The sequence below is a fragment of the Varanus komodoensis genome, unplaced genomic scaffold (genome assembly GCF_004798865.1).
Source record: "Varanus komodoensis strain SLA01 unplaced genomic scaffold, ASM479886v1 scaffold12, whole genome shotgun sequence".
NCBI classification, from domain to species: Eukaryota; Metazoa; Chordata; class Lepidosauria; order Squamata; family Varanidae; genus Varanus; species Varanus komodoensis.
Genome location: NW_025335349.1, coordinates 22,058,949 through 22,072,963, shown reverse-complemented (window position 1 = coordinate 22,072,963; position 14,015 = coordinate 22,058,949). Strand labels below are relative to the sequence as shown.

The window sequence follows — 14,015 nt, the reverse complement described above, 5'->3', positions numbered from 1 at the left end:
TGCACCGCCTCCCTGAAGTTCTCCCTTGAGAGCCACCAGCGTGCCTAAGATGCAGCCAGGATAGGACATCTGCGTTAGGGTTTCCTTGTGTGGTAGCACATGGCAGGTGGGTGCCGAGTGATAGCAGCCACCACAACTCTCTCTTCTCCACCTGAGCTGGGCAGCAGTAATAACTCCCAGCCAGCATGACCACCTTCTCTTTTGTGTGGTTGTTGACACAGGTGGCAAGGTGGCCACTGACATGGGGCTATTTTGAACATCCCTCTTCCCACTGAAGTTAATGAGATGCATTTTTTTGGCAGTAGGTCAAGGGATAATGCAAAATAGTGCCACTGGCTGTAGCTTGAAGTGGAGAAGCCAATAGTGCTGCACTTCTGCCCCAGTTAATCCATTCCACTGACCCTGCAGGGCTTCTGAAGAATCCTAGATAGCTCCCTAGTCAGTAGGACAATACTAGTGAGTTGCACCCTGGTTGGAGTACTTTAGTTATATTCCAGACCATTATATTTTTGGATTTTGTACATTAGCCAGTCAAAACAATCAGTGAGACAGGTTATAAATACTTCTGGCTCTTCCTTCACTCAACCTGCTGCCCTCCAGGTGTGTTGGTCTACACAAATCCCATCACCCTGGCTTGTATGGCTAATGATCAGGCAAATGAGAGTTGAACCTTATACCAACTCGTGAGCAGCAGACCGGGGGAGCCAGTCACAATGGCATGTGCTTGCCCCACCAAGCACTGTGTTTCATGACCAGCCCGGGGACCCATCCCAGATTCTTCTCAGCACTCCTTTGTATCACACCTTCAAATAGTTTATTCAGTAACACTTGAACTTTACAGAAAAATAGGATTCTGCTATGCACGTTTTCTATTTACATTGTCATTTCTATAAAATACAGCTCTACTTTTAAAGATTTACATGGTTTGCTTTCTCTCCAAGAGAACTGTCAGTCCACAAGCTTCAGCACTGCACACAAACTATAATTAAACTGTATTGTAGAGAACTGGGGCTACTGCCTGGACGATTCCCACTCATATCCTGTCTACAACAGTCATATTTCAAGCAGAACACATCTCAGGAGTTAAATTCACATGACCATTACAGCAGCAGCTTTGAGTGCACATGAGGAAATTTCAGTGCACTACATATTTAGGCCTGCTATTCCTGCCCTGCTGTGACCTACTTTCAAAAGATGTCCCTTTCAACAGGACATATGGAAACATCCACGAGTCCAGCTCACATGCCGAGGAGGGGGGGGGGGGCTCCAATCTTGACCTGAACACACACAGTCATTGTTGGTCTAGCCATGATGTGGAACGCAAAGACTCATATAGTATCTCCTCTCATTCCACAGTCCTTTCCCCATAGCCCTGAGAGTCACCAAGATGGTGCCATGCTCAAGAGACACTGAATGCATTGCTTTGCTGCCTCTTAATCTTCCTAGCTTTTGACACAATGGTGCCAAGTGAGTGGCCAGGAGTGTGAACGAAAAGAGGGGCAGGCTCTTCCCAACTTAATCTGCAAAAGTGTGCTTGCTTTGTGTCATTACAGGAGACAGGCTTTCTTTCTCAATGAGGTCTCTTGCCTAGGTCTCTTTGCTGTATCAGTATACTAACCTCAGCCTGCTATGCTGCAGACAGTCTGTGCCAAACTCCTGGTTGTTACTGGTATGGCAGGTTGAGGCCACTTAGACTACAAATATCTTACCCAGGGAGCTTACAAAGAGCTCATTCAGGAAGAACATGGAAATATAACTTGAGATGAGCTGAAACATGAAGCTGATTACAGGTGTAGTGCCTGCAGTTTCCAAGAAAACTTTATTTTAGTAATGAAGAAAAAACATTGGGCCTGCTATGGGAAAATTCGGATGTAGGCACAGTACTCGGAACAAGCAAAGATTTCTAGGAATTCCCAGGAACCAAGACACTTAGGGCACAATCCTATGCATGTTTAGAGCACAAGAACCCTTACAACTTCCAGTATGCTCCAGCCAACTGGCTGAGAAATGCCTGGAGTTGGAGGACAGTAGTTTCTGTCTAGATAGGGCTAAAATAGTGCCCTTATAGAGACAGAATTAGATTCAATCTGGAAATCCAGCATTCCCATGAATATCCCCAAGACTGCTGCGATCCCCCCTCCACCCCGCAAGTATCACCTAGTTAGATATCTCCAGTTTAGATGTTCAGATTTCCCATAAGCCAACTCTCCCATTTATTTTCTGCATGACTTGTTTCCCCCCTTGCAGTGGTCAGTCCCAGCACCCTGATCAGCCTGCTCAACTGAGCTTTCTAAAGACAGCATTGTTTTCCTGAGGGCAGTTGGCATGGCAAACGCAGGAGGTGATGGACATCACAGGATGCTTGACGTTGCCTTGCGGACAACGGAACTCAACTTCGATGGTTTTGGTGGTGTGAGGAGTACAGCATCGGCCATCATTGCAGACGCCACAGTAGCGGGGCTTATACATCTGGATGCTAGTGCAGTTCTTATACTCCAGGTGGACAGCTGTTGGGGACTTCTTCGTCCGGATACACCTCTTGCCCTTCTGAAAAAGAATTGGGTATTACTGAATGGTCATCCAAGTATCAGTTAGCTCATGGTCACCATAACCCACTAGCAAGCCATAAGGAGCTTTAGGATAAGTAGCTAGATGACCAGTAGGAGAAAAGACTGGAGAAAAGACTCTCAAATAGTGCCTTTCTAGACTGCAATGCTGGGCTCTAACATACACATGCTAACCCAGTTGCAACTGCCAAGAGTGCGATGCTCGTGGTCTGTGAGCCCCTTGATTTCCAACCTTGCTCTACCTCTGATCCAGGATGCAGAAAAGACTGAAGCAGAGGCACTCACTTAGGCGTGTCCCCTGATGGAATGGCTGAGAGCCAAACTAGGCCAAGTCTGCTCCAGCTGTATTGTCCCCTTCCTCCCAGAGAGAAAAGACTCTCCTCAAGGCAGGGTGATGGGTTGCTCCTAGAGTTAAGGGACACCTGCTGGTCCTTTCTAGTCTGAAATTAGCAATCTTGTTATGCAAGGGCATAGCTTCCAGTGGAAGGAACTGCCTACTTTGGATGCATGGGAGTTGAAGGCATTTCTTTGCAGGAGCTGTGTGGGACGGGTCTCAAGGGGATGCAACACTGGCAGAACAAGCCACACAACCATCCTGTTCTACATGGTCCCAGGAGGAAATCTCACTGCTACAGAAAGGCAGCTACAGCAGGTGAGAGCAGCAGCATGCGTGTGATGTGGACAGATCCAGATTCAGCAAATACCTGCATACCAAGTCAAGTATTTCCCATAAGGTTGTTCTTTCCTGAATAACGATACTCTGATATCTATGTCAATCAAAGTAAATAGAAAGTTCATCAGTGATCCAGTAGTTGCCGTCTCCTTCCTCTGGCTAGTTGAAGCAGTTCCTGCATGTCACCCCAACAAACCTATCCACGCTCTGGCTTCGTACTAGCCACCTTTCAAAACTGCACTGAAGATGCATTTGGGCTTAAGTTGCAGCAGGCTGCAGAGCAGGGCTGTAGCACCTTCCTAGTCCGGTGCTCCCACAATTCCCCACTAAGTATCCCTCCCTTTCCCTGGCTACATTGCTGCCCCTCATCCACCAACCCTTTGACACTCTCCCAGTTTTTGAGTAGTTTCTTCTTATTCTTAAAAGTTACCATGTCTCTCCTAAGGCTCAGTTACAACAGGGAGAACTTTAAGCTACAACATGCTGGTGTTTTGGGGGCCCTTTTCCTTTTGCCCTGCCAACTCTGGAAGGCACCCTGACAACTTTTCTGAAATGAAATTCGGTCACTGGGCTGAAAGAGGTTCAACTTTCCTGGTGTAGAAATGGCAAGAACTATTTCCATGTCTATGAACCAAGGCAAGCTGGATGTGGTCAAACAAGAGATGACAAGACTGAACATCGACATCTTAGGAATCAGTGAACTAAAATGGACAGGAATGGGTGAATTTAATTTAGTTGACCATCAGGTATACTACTGCGGGCAAGAATCCCTCAGAAGAAATGGAGTAGCCTTCATAGTCAATAAAAGAGTAGGAAAAGCAGTACTGGGATACAATCTCCAAAATGACAGAATGATCTCGGTTTGAATCCAAGGCAAACCATTCAACATCACAGTAGTCCAAGTCTATGCCCCAACCACTGGTGCTGAAGAGGCTGAAGTTGACTGGTTCTATGAAGGCCTACAACACCTTCTAGAATTAACACCAAAAATGATGTCCTTATCATGGGGAATTGGAATGCTAAAGTAGGAAGCCAAAAGATAACTGGAATAACAGGCAAGTTTGGCCTTGGAGTACAAAATGAAGCAGGGCACAGGCTGGTAGAATTTTGTTGAGAGAATACAATGGTCATAGCAAACACTCTTTTCCAACAACCCAAGAGACGACTCTACACATGGACATCCTCAGACGGTCAACACAGAATCAGATTGACTATGTGCTCAGCAGCCAAAGATGGAGAAGCTCTATACAGTCAGTAAAAACCAGACCAGGAGCTGACTGTGGCTCAGATCAGGAGCTTCTTGTTGCAAAATTTAGGCTTAAATTGAAGAAAGTAGGGAAAAGCACTAGGCCAGTCAGCTATGACCTAAATCATATTCCTGATGAATTTACAGTAGAGGTGACAAATAGATTTAAGGAATTAGATCCGATAGGCAGAGTGCCTGAAAAACTATGGACGGAGGTTTGCAACATTGTACAAGAGGCAGCAACTAAAACCATCCCAAAGAAAAAGAAATGCAAGAAAGCAAAATGGCTGTCTGAGGAAGCTTTACAAATAGCTGAGGAAATAAGGGAAGCAAAAGGCAAGGGAGTAAAGGAAAGATATACCCAATTGAATGCAGAATTCCAGAGAATATCTAGAAGAGATAAGAACGCCTTCTTAAATGAACAGTGCAAAGAAACAGAAGAAAACAATAGAATAGGGAGGACCAGAGATCTCTTCAAGAAAATCGGAGATATGAAGGGAATGTTTCATGCAAAGATGGGCATGATAAAGGACCAAAATGGCAGGGACCTAATAGAGGCAGAAGAGATTAAGAAGAGGTGGCAAGATTACACAGAAGAACTATACAAGAAAGAGCTTAACGTCCCTGATAACTACAATGGGGTTGTCACTGATCTCGAGCCAGACATCCTGATATGTGAAGTCAAATGGACCTTAGGAAGTCTGAGTAACAACAAAGCTAGTGGAGGCGTCAGTATTCCAGCTGAGCTATTCAAAATCCTAAAAGACAATGCAGTAAAAGTGCTACACTCAATATGCCAGCAAATTTGGAAAACTCAGCAGTGGCCACAGGATTGGAAAAGGTCAGTTTACATTCTGATCCCAAAGAAGGGCAATGCCAAAGAATGTTCAAACTCCCACACCGTTGCACTCATTTCACATGCTAGCAAAGTTATGCTCAAAATCCTACAAGCTAGGCTCCAGCAGTATGTGGACCGAGAACTACCAGAAGTACAGGCAGGATTTCGAAGAGGGAGAGGAACTAGAGATCAAATTGTCAACATATGCTGTATCATGGAGAAAGCTAGGGGGTTCCAGAAAAACATATACTTCTGCTTCATTGACTATGCTAAAGCCTTTGATTGTGTGGATCACAACAAATTGTGGCAAGTTCTTAAAGAGATGGGAGTACCAGACCATCTTATTTGTCTCTTGAGAAACCTATATGAGGGTCAAGAAACAACAGTGAGAACTGAACACGGAACCACTGATTGGTTCAAAATTGAGAAAGGAGTTCAGCAAGGCTGTATACTGTTGCCCTGCCTATTTAACTTATATGCAGACGACATAATGAGAAAGGCGGGGCTAGATGAATCACAAGGTGGAAATAAGATTACCAGAAATATCAACAACCTCAGATATGCAGATGATAACACTCTCATGGCAGAAAGTGAAAAGGAACTAAAGAGCCTCTTGATGCAGGTGAAGGAGAACACAAAAGCTTGCTTGAAACTCAACATTAAGAAAACTAAGATTATGGCATCCAGTCCTATCACTTCCTGGCAAATAGATGGGAAAGAACAGGAGGTAGTGACAGATTTTATTTTCCTGGGCTCTAAGATCACCACAGATGGGGACTGCAGCCAAGAAATTAAAAGATGCTTGCTCCTGGGGAGGAAAGCTATGGAAAATCTAGACAGCATACTGAAAAGCAGAGACATCACCCTGCCAACAAAAGTGCGTATAGTCAAGGCTATGGTTTTCCCAGTTGCAATGTATGGCTGTGAAAGTTGGACGATAAGGAAGGCTGAGCGCCGAAGAATTGAGGCCTTTGAATTGTGGTGCTGGAGGAGACTCCTGTGAGTCCCTTGGACCACAAGGTGATCAAACTGGTCAGTCCTAGAGGAGATCAACTCTCACTGCTCCTTAGAAGGCCAGATACTGAGGATGAAACTCAAATAATTTGGGCACCTAATGAGAAGGAAGGACTCCCTGGAGAAGAGCCTAATGCAGAGAATAATTGACAGCAAGAGAAGAAGGGGATGGCAGAGAATGAGGTGGCTAGATGGAGTCACTGAAGCAGTCTGCATGAGCTTAAGTGGACTCCGGGGGATTTCTGGAGGTCAGCCCAATGGAAATGAGTCTGCATGATGCACATCATGTGCTACTCAGGAGACTCACATTTCTGGCCCTCTTCCTCCAAGCCCATATTTCAGGGGCTTCTCAAATAAGCAGGTAATTACAGGCCCAGCATGCTAAGGATAAGCCCTACCTTATCTGGTGGTTGACTCTTCTCACATGACCGCACCTCACAGAGCCTGGTCTGCTTCACCATCTCGCATGCTGGATTCTTGTTGGTGACCCGAGTGGAGAAGCCCATTCCACAACTCGTGGAGCACGCACTCCATTCTGTTGTCTGCTCGATGCAGTTCAAACTTGAATCTGAGGAGTCCGTTCCAAGGGTGGCTTCAGGTCTGTATGCTGAATGCAAGATTTATTAGCCTATGACATTGGTGTCTGATGCCCAGTAAAATATCTCTGTATGGAGCATACAATAGCAAAATACAATAATAGAACTGAAGATGTGTTGAGCCACACCATAGATACTTAATAATTTGACGATTGTAACATGTTCCTTGTACAGGTACCCTTGAAGAGTGTTCCGAAACTACAACTGCTGCAAAATTTGCTTCTAGATTAACCTTTGGTGTGTGCTCTATAGACTGCATTGCAGTGGGTTCCAATTTTACCTGTAAAGTCCTAAACATCTTTGGACCAGGATATCTGAAAAACCATCTCCTCCCACAAGAACCTACCTGTAGTTTACAATCTCAGCTGATGCCCTGTTATGCATCCTAAAAGAGGTAAGGATGATGGAAATAAAGGACAGGACTTTCTGGCATCAGCTCCCCAATTCTGAAAGTCCTTTTCTGGGAAGATTAGAGTAACCCATGCATTGTTTAGCTTGGATTAATACAAACATCCATGAACTGCTCAGTTTTAGCTGCTTTTGAAGAATTGACAACCGGTTTTAGTTGAGATGTTTTCAGTGCTCTATTTTAATTCATGGTTTAAGTTGCTTTCATGTCTATTTTGCACATGCCTTTGTGAGCCTTATGGTCGAAAGGTGTTCTACAAATTTTAAGAAGCATGTTACAGTGTTAAAAATGGTGAACAAGGTGGTACTCAAACCCTGTTACTGAGAGAAGGCTGAAAATTCTTAGGAACTTTGGATCACCCCTTCAAACCTGACCCCTTCTGTTACAGTAGCAGAACTATTTAAGCTTCTCTGAGTGCCATGTTACAGTCTTCAGTGGAAAATCAATAGCCTACAACAGGGTTCCCCAACCTTTCAGACCTGTAGGCACATTTGAGAATTTGAGCAGCTCTTGTGGTTATCACTAGAAGCTGCCCTATGTGTGAACTGATGCTTTGGCATCCACCTGTCATGGCTATGGAGTTTAGGCCATGTCTTATTCTGCAAAAACTTGTTTGTGTCTACTGGACACAACATCTAAAGCATCACCTAATGCAGCTAGTGCTTCTTTTAAACACATGTTTAGCACTGTCCAGTAACTGCTGCTTCTCAGATTGCTACACAGAAAAATATTTTACTGATGTACACGCTTGTACATTATTTACCTCTTCATGGAAACTAACAAAGAGTCAGTGCCAGTGGATTATCTGTGCCATTTTGATGGTCAAGTACAACGTTGGAAGATAAGCACTCAGTGGCCCAAAGTAACATCTTGGGGGATATGAATCATAGAATAGTAGAGTTGGAAGGGACTAGATGGCCATCAGGTCCAACTGCTCTGCTCAGTTCAGGACTCCAAGCTAAACCATCCCTCTCAGATGGCTGTCCAGTTGCATCTTGAAAGCCCTTAGTGTGGGAGAACCCAGAACCCCCTGACAGTGGGGACTAGAACCCGGATATCCCAGGCCAGAACTCTAACCACTACACCACACTGGCTAGTCTTCACAATCTTAAGGGTTCGAGACTTGTTTTTAAGATTTGCTCAATGCCAGGATTTTCCTTGTAGAATTCGATCATGAAATAAGATATCCCAGTCTTCCCCAATCTGGTGCCCACCAATTGTTTGTTTTCTCCACAACTCTTACAAGTCCCAGACAACAAGGCAAATAGTCATGTATAATCGGAGTTATAGTTCATCTGGACTGCTTGAACAATGGAAAATACAACTGAGTTTTGCATCTGTACTTCGTTTCCTACATCTGTTTCCACCAAGGCTGACAAGGAAGACGCAACACTGATGGCTATCTGGCAGGGCAACCTTCCACAGAATGGAGCTATGCTTGTTTACTCCCATGGCTTACACAGGGTCGGTTCTTATAGCTTATCTGTAACGGTACTTGATTGCTTTAGGTCTGGGACCATAAAACAATATCACTGTTACTAGCAGACCATTCTTTTGTTTTCAAGCTTTGGACCAATTATACAAAGTTCAGGCTTGTCAAGACATCCACTGGGTTTATGATACAGTCCCACCGATATCACAGCGTATGCTTAAACTGTAAACATTACCAAACTTTATGGGCCAAAGAACAAGTAGTGTGAAACCAAAGGTGGAGAGCACAAAGGTGGAGACCTTTGAACATGGCTGAGACTGAAAATTGCTAGGACCCTACATGGCTGTGACACACATTTGGACTTATGAGTGTCTTGGCCTGCAAAAGCACAGTTTAAAGCTTTTTGCCCCATGGAAATAAACAAAATGAGCATTTCTTCACCTTCTCATGGAAGCACAGTTTTCCAGGCATTTAACCTCTCAGCTCAGCATCTGCTTACACAGAAGTGAAAATTCAAGATTAACTTGTTGCTGTACTGATTAGAATCAAAAACCTAAATGGTAACAGTATCTGTGGAAGAATAGACTGAATATTCACCTGACCTATATTTAGGAAGTCCATAAAAGAAAAGTAGTACATCAGCAGGGAAAGATCAAGGCCAGAGTCTTTCAGTCAAATGTCAGTCTTTACTTAGAGTTTACCCTCAAAAGGGTATCTACTACCTATAATCCTTAACATTCTGCTGCATGTGCAGTAAACATGGCTTATTTCTCAGGAGTAAATGGCCACAAGAGTTTCTGTCTACCTACAGTAGAGCAAGAGTCTGTAAATCTCACTTTAACTTTGTATATCCTAATCACAGCCATGCTAGTAAACACAAAAAGCACAGACCCATTTATTTCTTTTGCTAACCCATTGCTGACCAATTGTAGCTCATCAAGAACCCAGAAGTATAGAAACAAATCTTCCAGTTTCTTTGTATAGAACTACTCATTGCTTGCCAGGAACAAGGTGGTACAGGATTGCATTAAGAGCTAGCAGGTTCCTATATAGGGCTGAAAAGTCACCCGTTTCTTCAGAACAGATTTCTGTTTAGAAATGTGGCTTAGTGGCAGTTTTGTCTTAAGCAGCCTGCCCTAGCAATTGCCCACTGTGGTTATAACTAAAATTTCATCTTGGAATATATAGCTGAAATGGTTGCATTATTCCAACACAGATCTTTTGGAGACCCAGAGAATGCATTTTGAAAAACTGGCTTATTTACAAAAGCTCCTGAAATCTCAGTTTAATTCAGGGGTGGAGAACACTTTCAACCTGAAGGCCAAATTCAGTTTTGGGGACTTTCTCAAGGATTACATTCCTAGGGAGGGTGGGGCTGAAGGTAAAAGAGGTGAGGAAGAAGAATCAAGAATAGGGTAAAGCTTAAGGCTTGGTTACTGGGAAACAACAGCTTTAAGAGAAGCATTTCAAGCTTTCAGAAAAACTGCAGAAATGTCAGGAGACTGTGGAATGATTGGTGGCAGGGGGAAAAAACTGGGAGATCAGGAGTTGGGTGTGTGGGCCTGCAGGGAATCACAAATCTGCCTCAGTTGGGACCCCAGGTGAAACTTCCTATCTCTGGTTTCAGTTAAGGTGAGATACATCAGAAGAACACATCTCTGATGGACCAGTTGAACCCGCCAAAACTACTTGGTGTTCTGTGAGTAAGTGACTAAGCCATTCCCCTTGAAGAAAAGCACATTTCACCATGGCCTGATAGTTCTCTTTGGTCAAGTCAGGCGGTTGAAAGAACATTTAGCTTTTGGCTTTAAGTTACTCACCTGCCAGGGCAAGATCTCCCACATCAGCATCTTCTTTCGGGTCACATGACCACTGCTCACAGCACTCCTTGGGGTCTTCAATTTTCCTTGGGAAGGGGCAGTCAGGGCCAGGAAGCAACAAGTCCAGGTTACAGCGGGGCACGCAACCTATTTGCCCATCTTGGCATGTACAGTGGTATTTACAGTTTGGCTGGAACGTCTCACCACTCCGGTAAATAATGCCGTCAAACACACAGTTGTCTCCTTCAAGGTCTGCAGCAAACAAGGAAAGCAATCAAGCTGACTGATGTTTGTTCTGCTTGCTATGAGGAAATACAACATGCATACTATGGAGCTGCAGAAGAAACATGCAACACTTCCACCAGACAAGTTTTTCTGAAAGATTCCCGGGTTATCCAGTACAAACCCATTACAAGAAATTGTTCTCCAGATGTTGCATGTGACATCCATAGAGCATCTTGCATTTCGATTCCTGGGGGGTTCAAAAGGCTCCAATTAGCTTTCTTTAAATGTCCAAGGTTTTAGCTGCTGCTGAGATCTTACTGGAACTCATCTGTGCTCAGAGGGGGTTAAGGCAGCCCCCATGACCATCTGCATTTGACCATCATCCTGTTCAGTACAAATGCAAAGTTTCTGGAAGTCAGTTTTGTTTTGAGGAGTGACTTTTTTGGCCAAGTTAACAAGCCATTTTCAAGAGATGACTAAGACTTCAGACCTTTATACTGTCTTTTATGTTTTTGCAGAACCCAGGCCTTAGGGGTCACCCCATCCCCATGTCCCTTGGCTTGTACTCCTCAAAGTCCCTTACCCTCTTCCGTCATGCCTTTCTTTTTGTACCCTGTTGCTCTGTTGCTTTCATCTCTGAACTCCGTTTACTTAGCCTCCTTCTTCAGCCAGGACAAAGTAGGAACACCAACCAGAATATTTTTAATGCCTTCCTAGTTCATTGAATTTATTCCAGTTGCAGATTTAGGAGTTTGTACAAAATTCTTGACCTCTTGCTTGGAAACTGGTTCAAGAGCTGCCAAAACATGCAGTGAGGACACTCTGCAAATGAACTACATTCCCTAGTTGTGACATTATCATGGAGCTGGAGCCAGGAGGGAAACTGGATTATGCTCAGAGACATCCAGATTGGATTTTGGCATCCGACCCAAAAATTAGGCATAAATTTATATGTGGTTAAGGCTGCAATCCAATCCAGATGTAGTTGGGAGCAAGTGCCATTGAATTCAATGGGATTAACTCCATGAATACATACAATGGCTTCCGGTGTGCATAAAATCTATTTCAAGCCATCCATGTGTGGTAGAATGGAGAGGCAAGAGGGAAGCTGAACTGGTACCCAGCATACCAAACACACCATTCCGGGATGGAAATTAGCTACATTTTAAAGATCCATCCTCATACATTATTCAATCAAGTTCAGCTATGGTTGTAATGTTGCCTGAACAACAGTAATTGTCTCGTTGTCTATCCAAGCTTCTTCCACTCTCAAGTAATTATAGGTAATTACATTCAGGTGTGATATAAATCTAAAACACCGCTACTAAAGTATTTTATGAAAGTATTCAGACATCTGTACAGACCCAGAGGCTCAGAATCAAAATTCCAAGTGTGGTCATTAGTACTGCCTATTATTGTCCATAAAAGGTTATATTTCTCACCACCACCAAGTAACCCTAGCGTTCCCCCTGTACATCTCAGACTAGATCTACTGAAGGAGAGAGTTCAAGCCTAGACATTCAGCCTAGCAAGCCTAGACACTCAAGAGCAGGAGCAGTAGGTAGAACTGAAGACCTGGCACCCTCCAAATATCTTGGGGTACAACCTCCATTAGCCCCAGTGCTAAAGGATTATGAGAGCCATAATCTCAAACTTCCACAATCTATACTGCACGTTTCCACACCTAGATGCCCTCCAGCTGTTGTTGGACTACAAATCCCAGAATCCCCTCAGTCATCTGCTGCAGGAGAAAATTACTGGATGCGTGTTTCTGCCTCTCAATGACCAAAAACTCCCCACTGCCCCGCTTTAAATTGCTGAAATATCTACTTGAGCCGGTGCATGCAGCCTGTCACGGAGCATTGGAGTCCGTTTCCGCATCCTCTGACGCACCGCTTCGCACGTGGCGACACCTGCGCTCCCATCCACTCTGTTGCGCCTGGCAGGTTCCGAGCGATGGGGCCTGAACTCCCAGGGTAAAACCACGCGTACCCTCCAGCCTGAAGGGCGCCCACGCAAGGGCTGAAGTCGCTGCAGTCCCACGTGCAGCCGAGAGGGACAGGTGAGAAGGACCACGGATCCACCCCAGCCTTTACTCACCCATGCAGACCCCAAAGTCCGGCTCGGTGCCCGCCGCGCGGTCGCAGTAGAGAGCGCTGCTCTCGTCGCAGGGCATCCTGTCGGAGCAGCTCTCGCCTCGCTGCCGAGCGCAGGTCAGGCAACAGGAGCAGCCGTCCAGCACGGTTGGCACGCCGGGCGCGCAAGCGGGCGGGTCCGTGGGGCAATCGCATGGCAGCGCGCACTTGTGCGCCTCCTGGCCGCGAACCTGGAGAGGAGGAGGGAGTAAAAGCGAGACGCGTGGTCAGCAGAAGCGCCCGGCCGGCCGAAGAGGCCACGCCGCTCCCGCGCGCACGCCAACCCCATTCACCATGCACAGCAGCAGCAGCAGCAGCAGCAAGAAGACCGCACGGGGGCCGCGCCGGCTACCGGCAGCTCGCACCACCCGCATGTTGGCCGCGCCCTCCCGCGCTGCGCTCCGCATCGCGCCTGATGCGCATCGCCACGCGCACACAGCGCTTGGGGTCCGTTTATATACAGCGCCTCCGCAAGCCTCGTCCGCCTATTGGAGGACGCGGGAGGGGGCCGGAGCCAATCCCAGGCCGTGGGGTCAAATTCGGGCTTCAGCGCTCCGGGTGGGGGCAAGGGGGGTAGAGGAAACCCGCGCGGGAGGCGGCCGGCGCGGGGAAGCGCCTCTCGGGGACGTGCGGGGCCTTCGCGCGTGAAGGTGATTGCAGGGAGAGCCGGGCCTCGCTAGCTGCGGTCGGCGCCTGCTAGAATTGCTAAGCGCCACTTTGGGGTGGGGTAGTCCCTGATCTGGGGCTCGGTTCCCAAATCTGGCCTGTGCCAGGAGCTGAAAGGTTATCTCAGAACAGCGTCGCTCAGCCGAGCTCCCTCTGCAACCCCCATGATGCTGGCCGGGAAACGATGGGAGTGGTAGTCCAGCAGCTGAAGGGCCCATGCTAGCTGGAGGTGATGAGTGTCATCCAGCAATCCCGGAGGGCACCGTGCGCACTGGGGATGATGGGAGTTGAAATCCACTAACTGGAGGGCCCCAGGTTGGGAGCGGGCATTGCAGAAGTATCTGCAGCATGGCTTTTTATCTCTTTATTCACCTGAAGCTTTCTCTGAAGATAC

General features: G+C 46.2%; 1 protein-coding gene across 1 annotated transcript; it reads right to left on the bottom strand.

Moving 5' to 3' along the window:
- Positions 1–803: 803 nt before the first annotated feature.
- Positions 804–13,312, bottom strand: CCN3 (cellular communication network factor 3). Its single transcript, XM_044421489.1, has 5 exons — positions 13,249–13,312; positions 12,921–13,146; positions 10,596–10,847; positions 6,737–6,945; positions 804–2,547 (listed from the first exon to the last, which is right to left on the bottom strand). The coding sequence occupies exons 1-5, from the start codon at positions 13,249–13,251 to the stop codon at positions 2,278–2,280; spliced, it is 960 nt and encodes a 319-aa protein (XP_044277424.1). The 5' UTR covers positions 13,252–13,312; the 3' UTR covers positions 804–2,277.
- Positions 13,313–14,015: the final 703 nt, after the last annotated feature.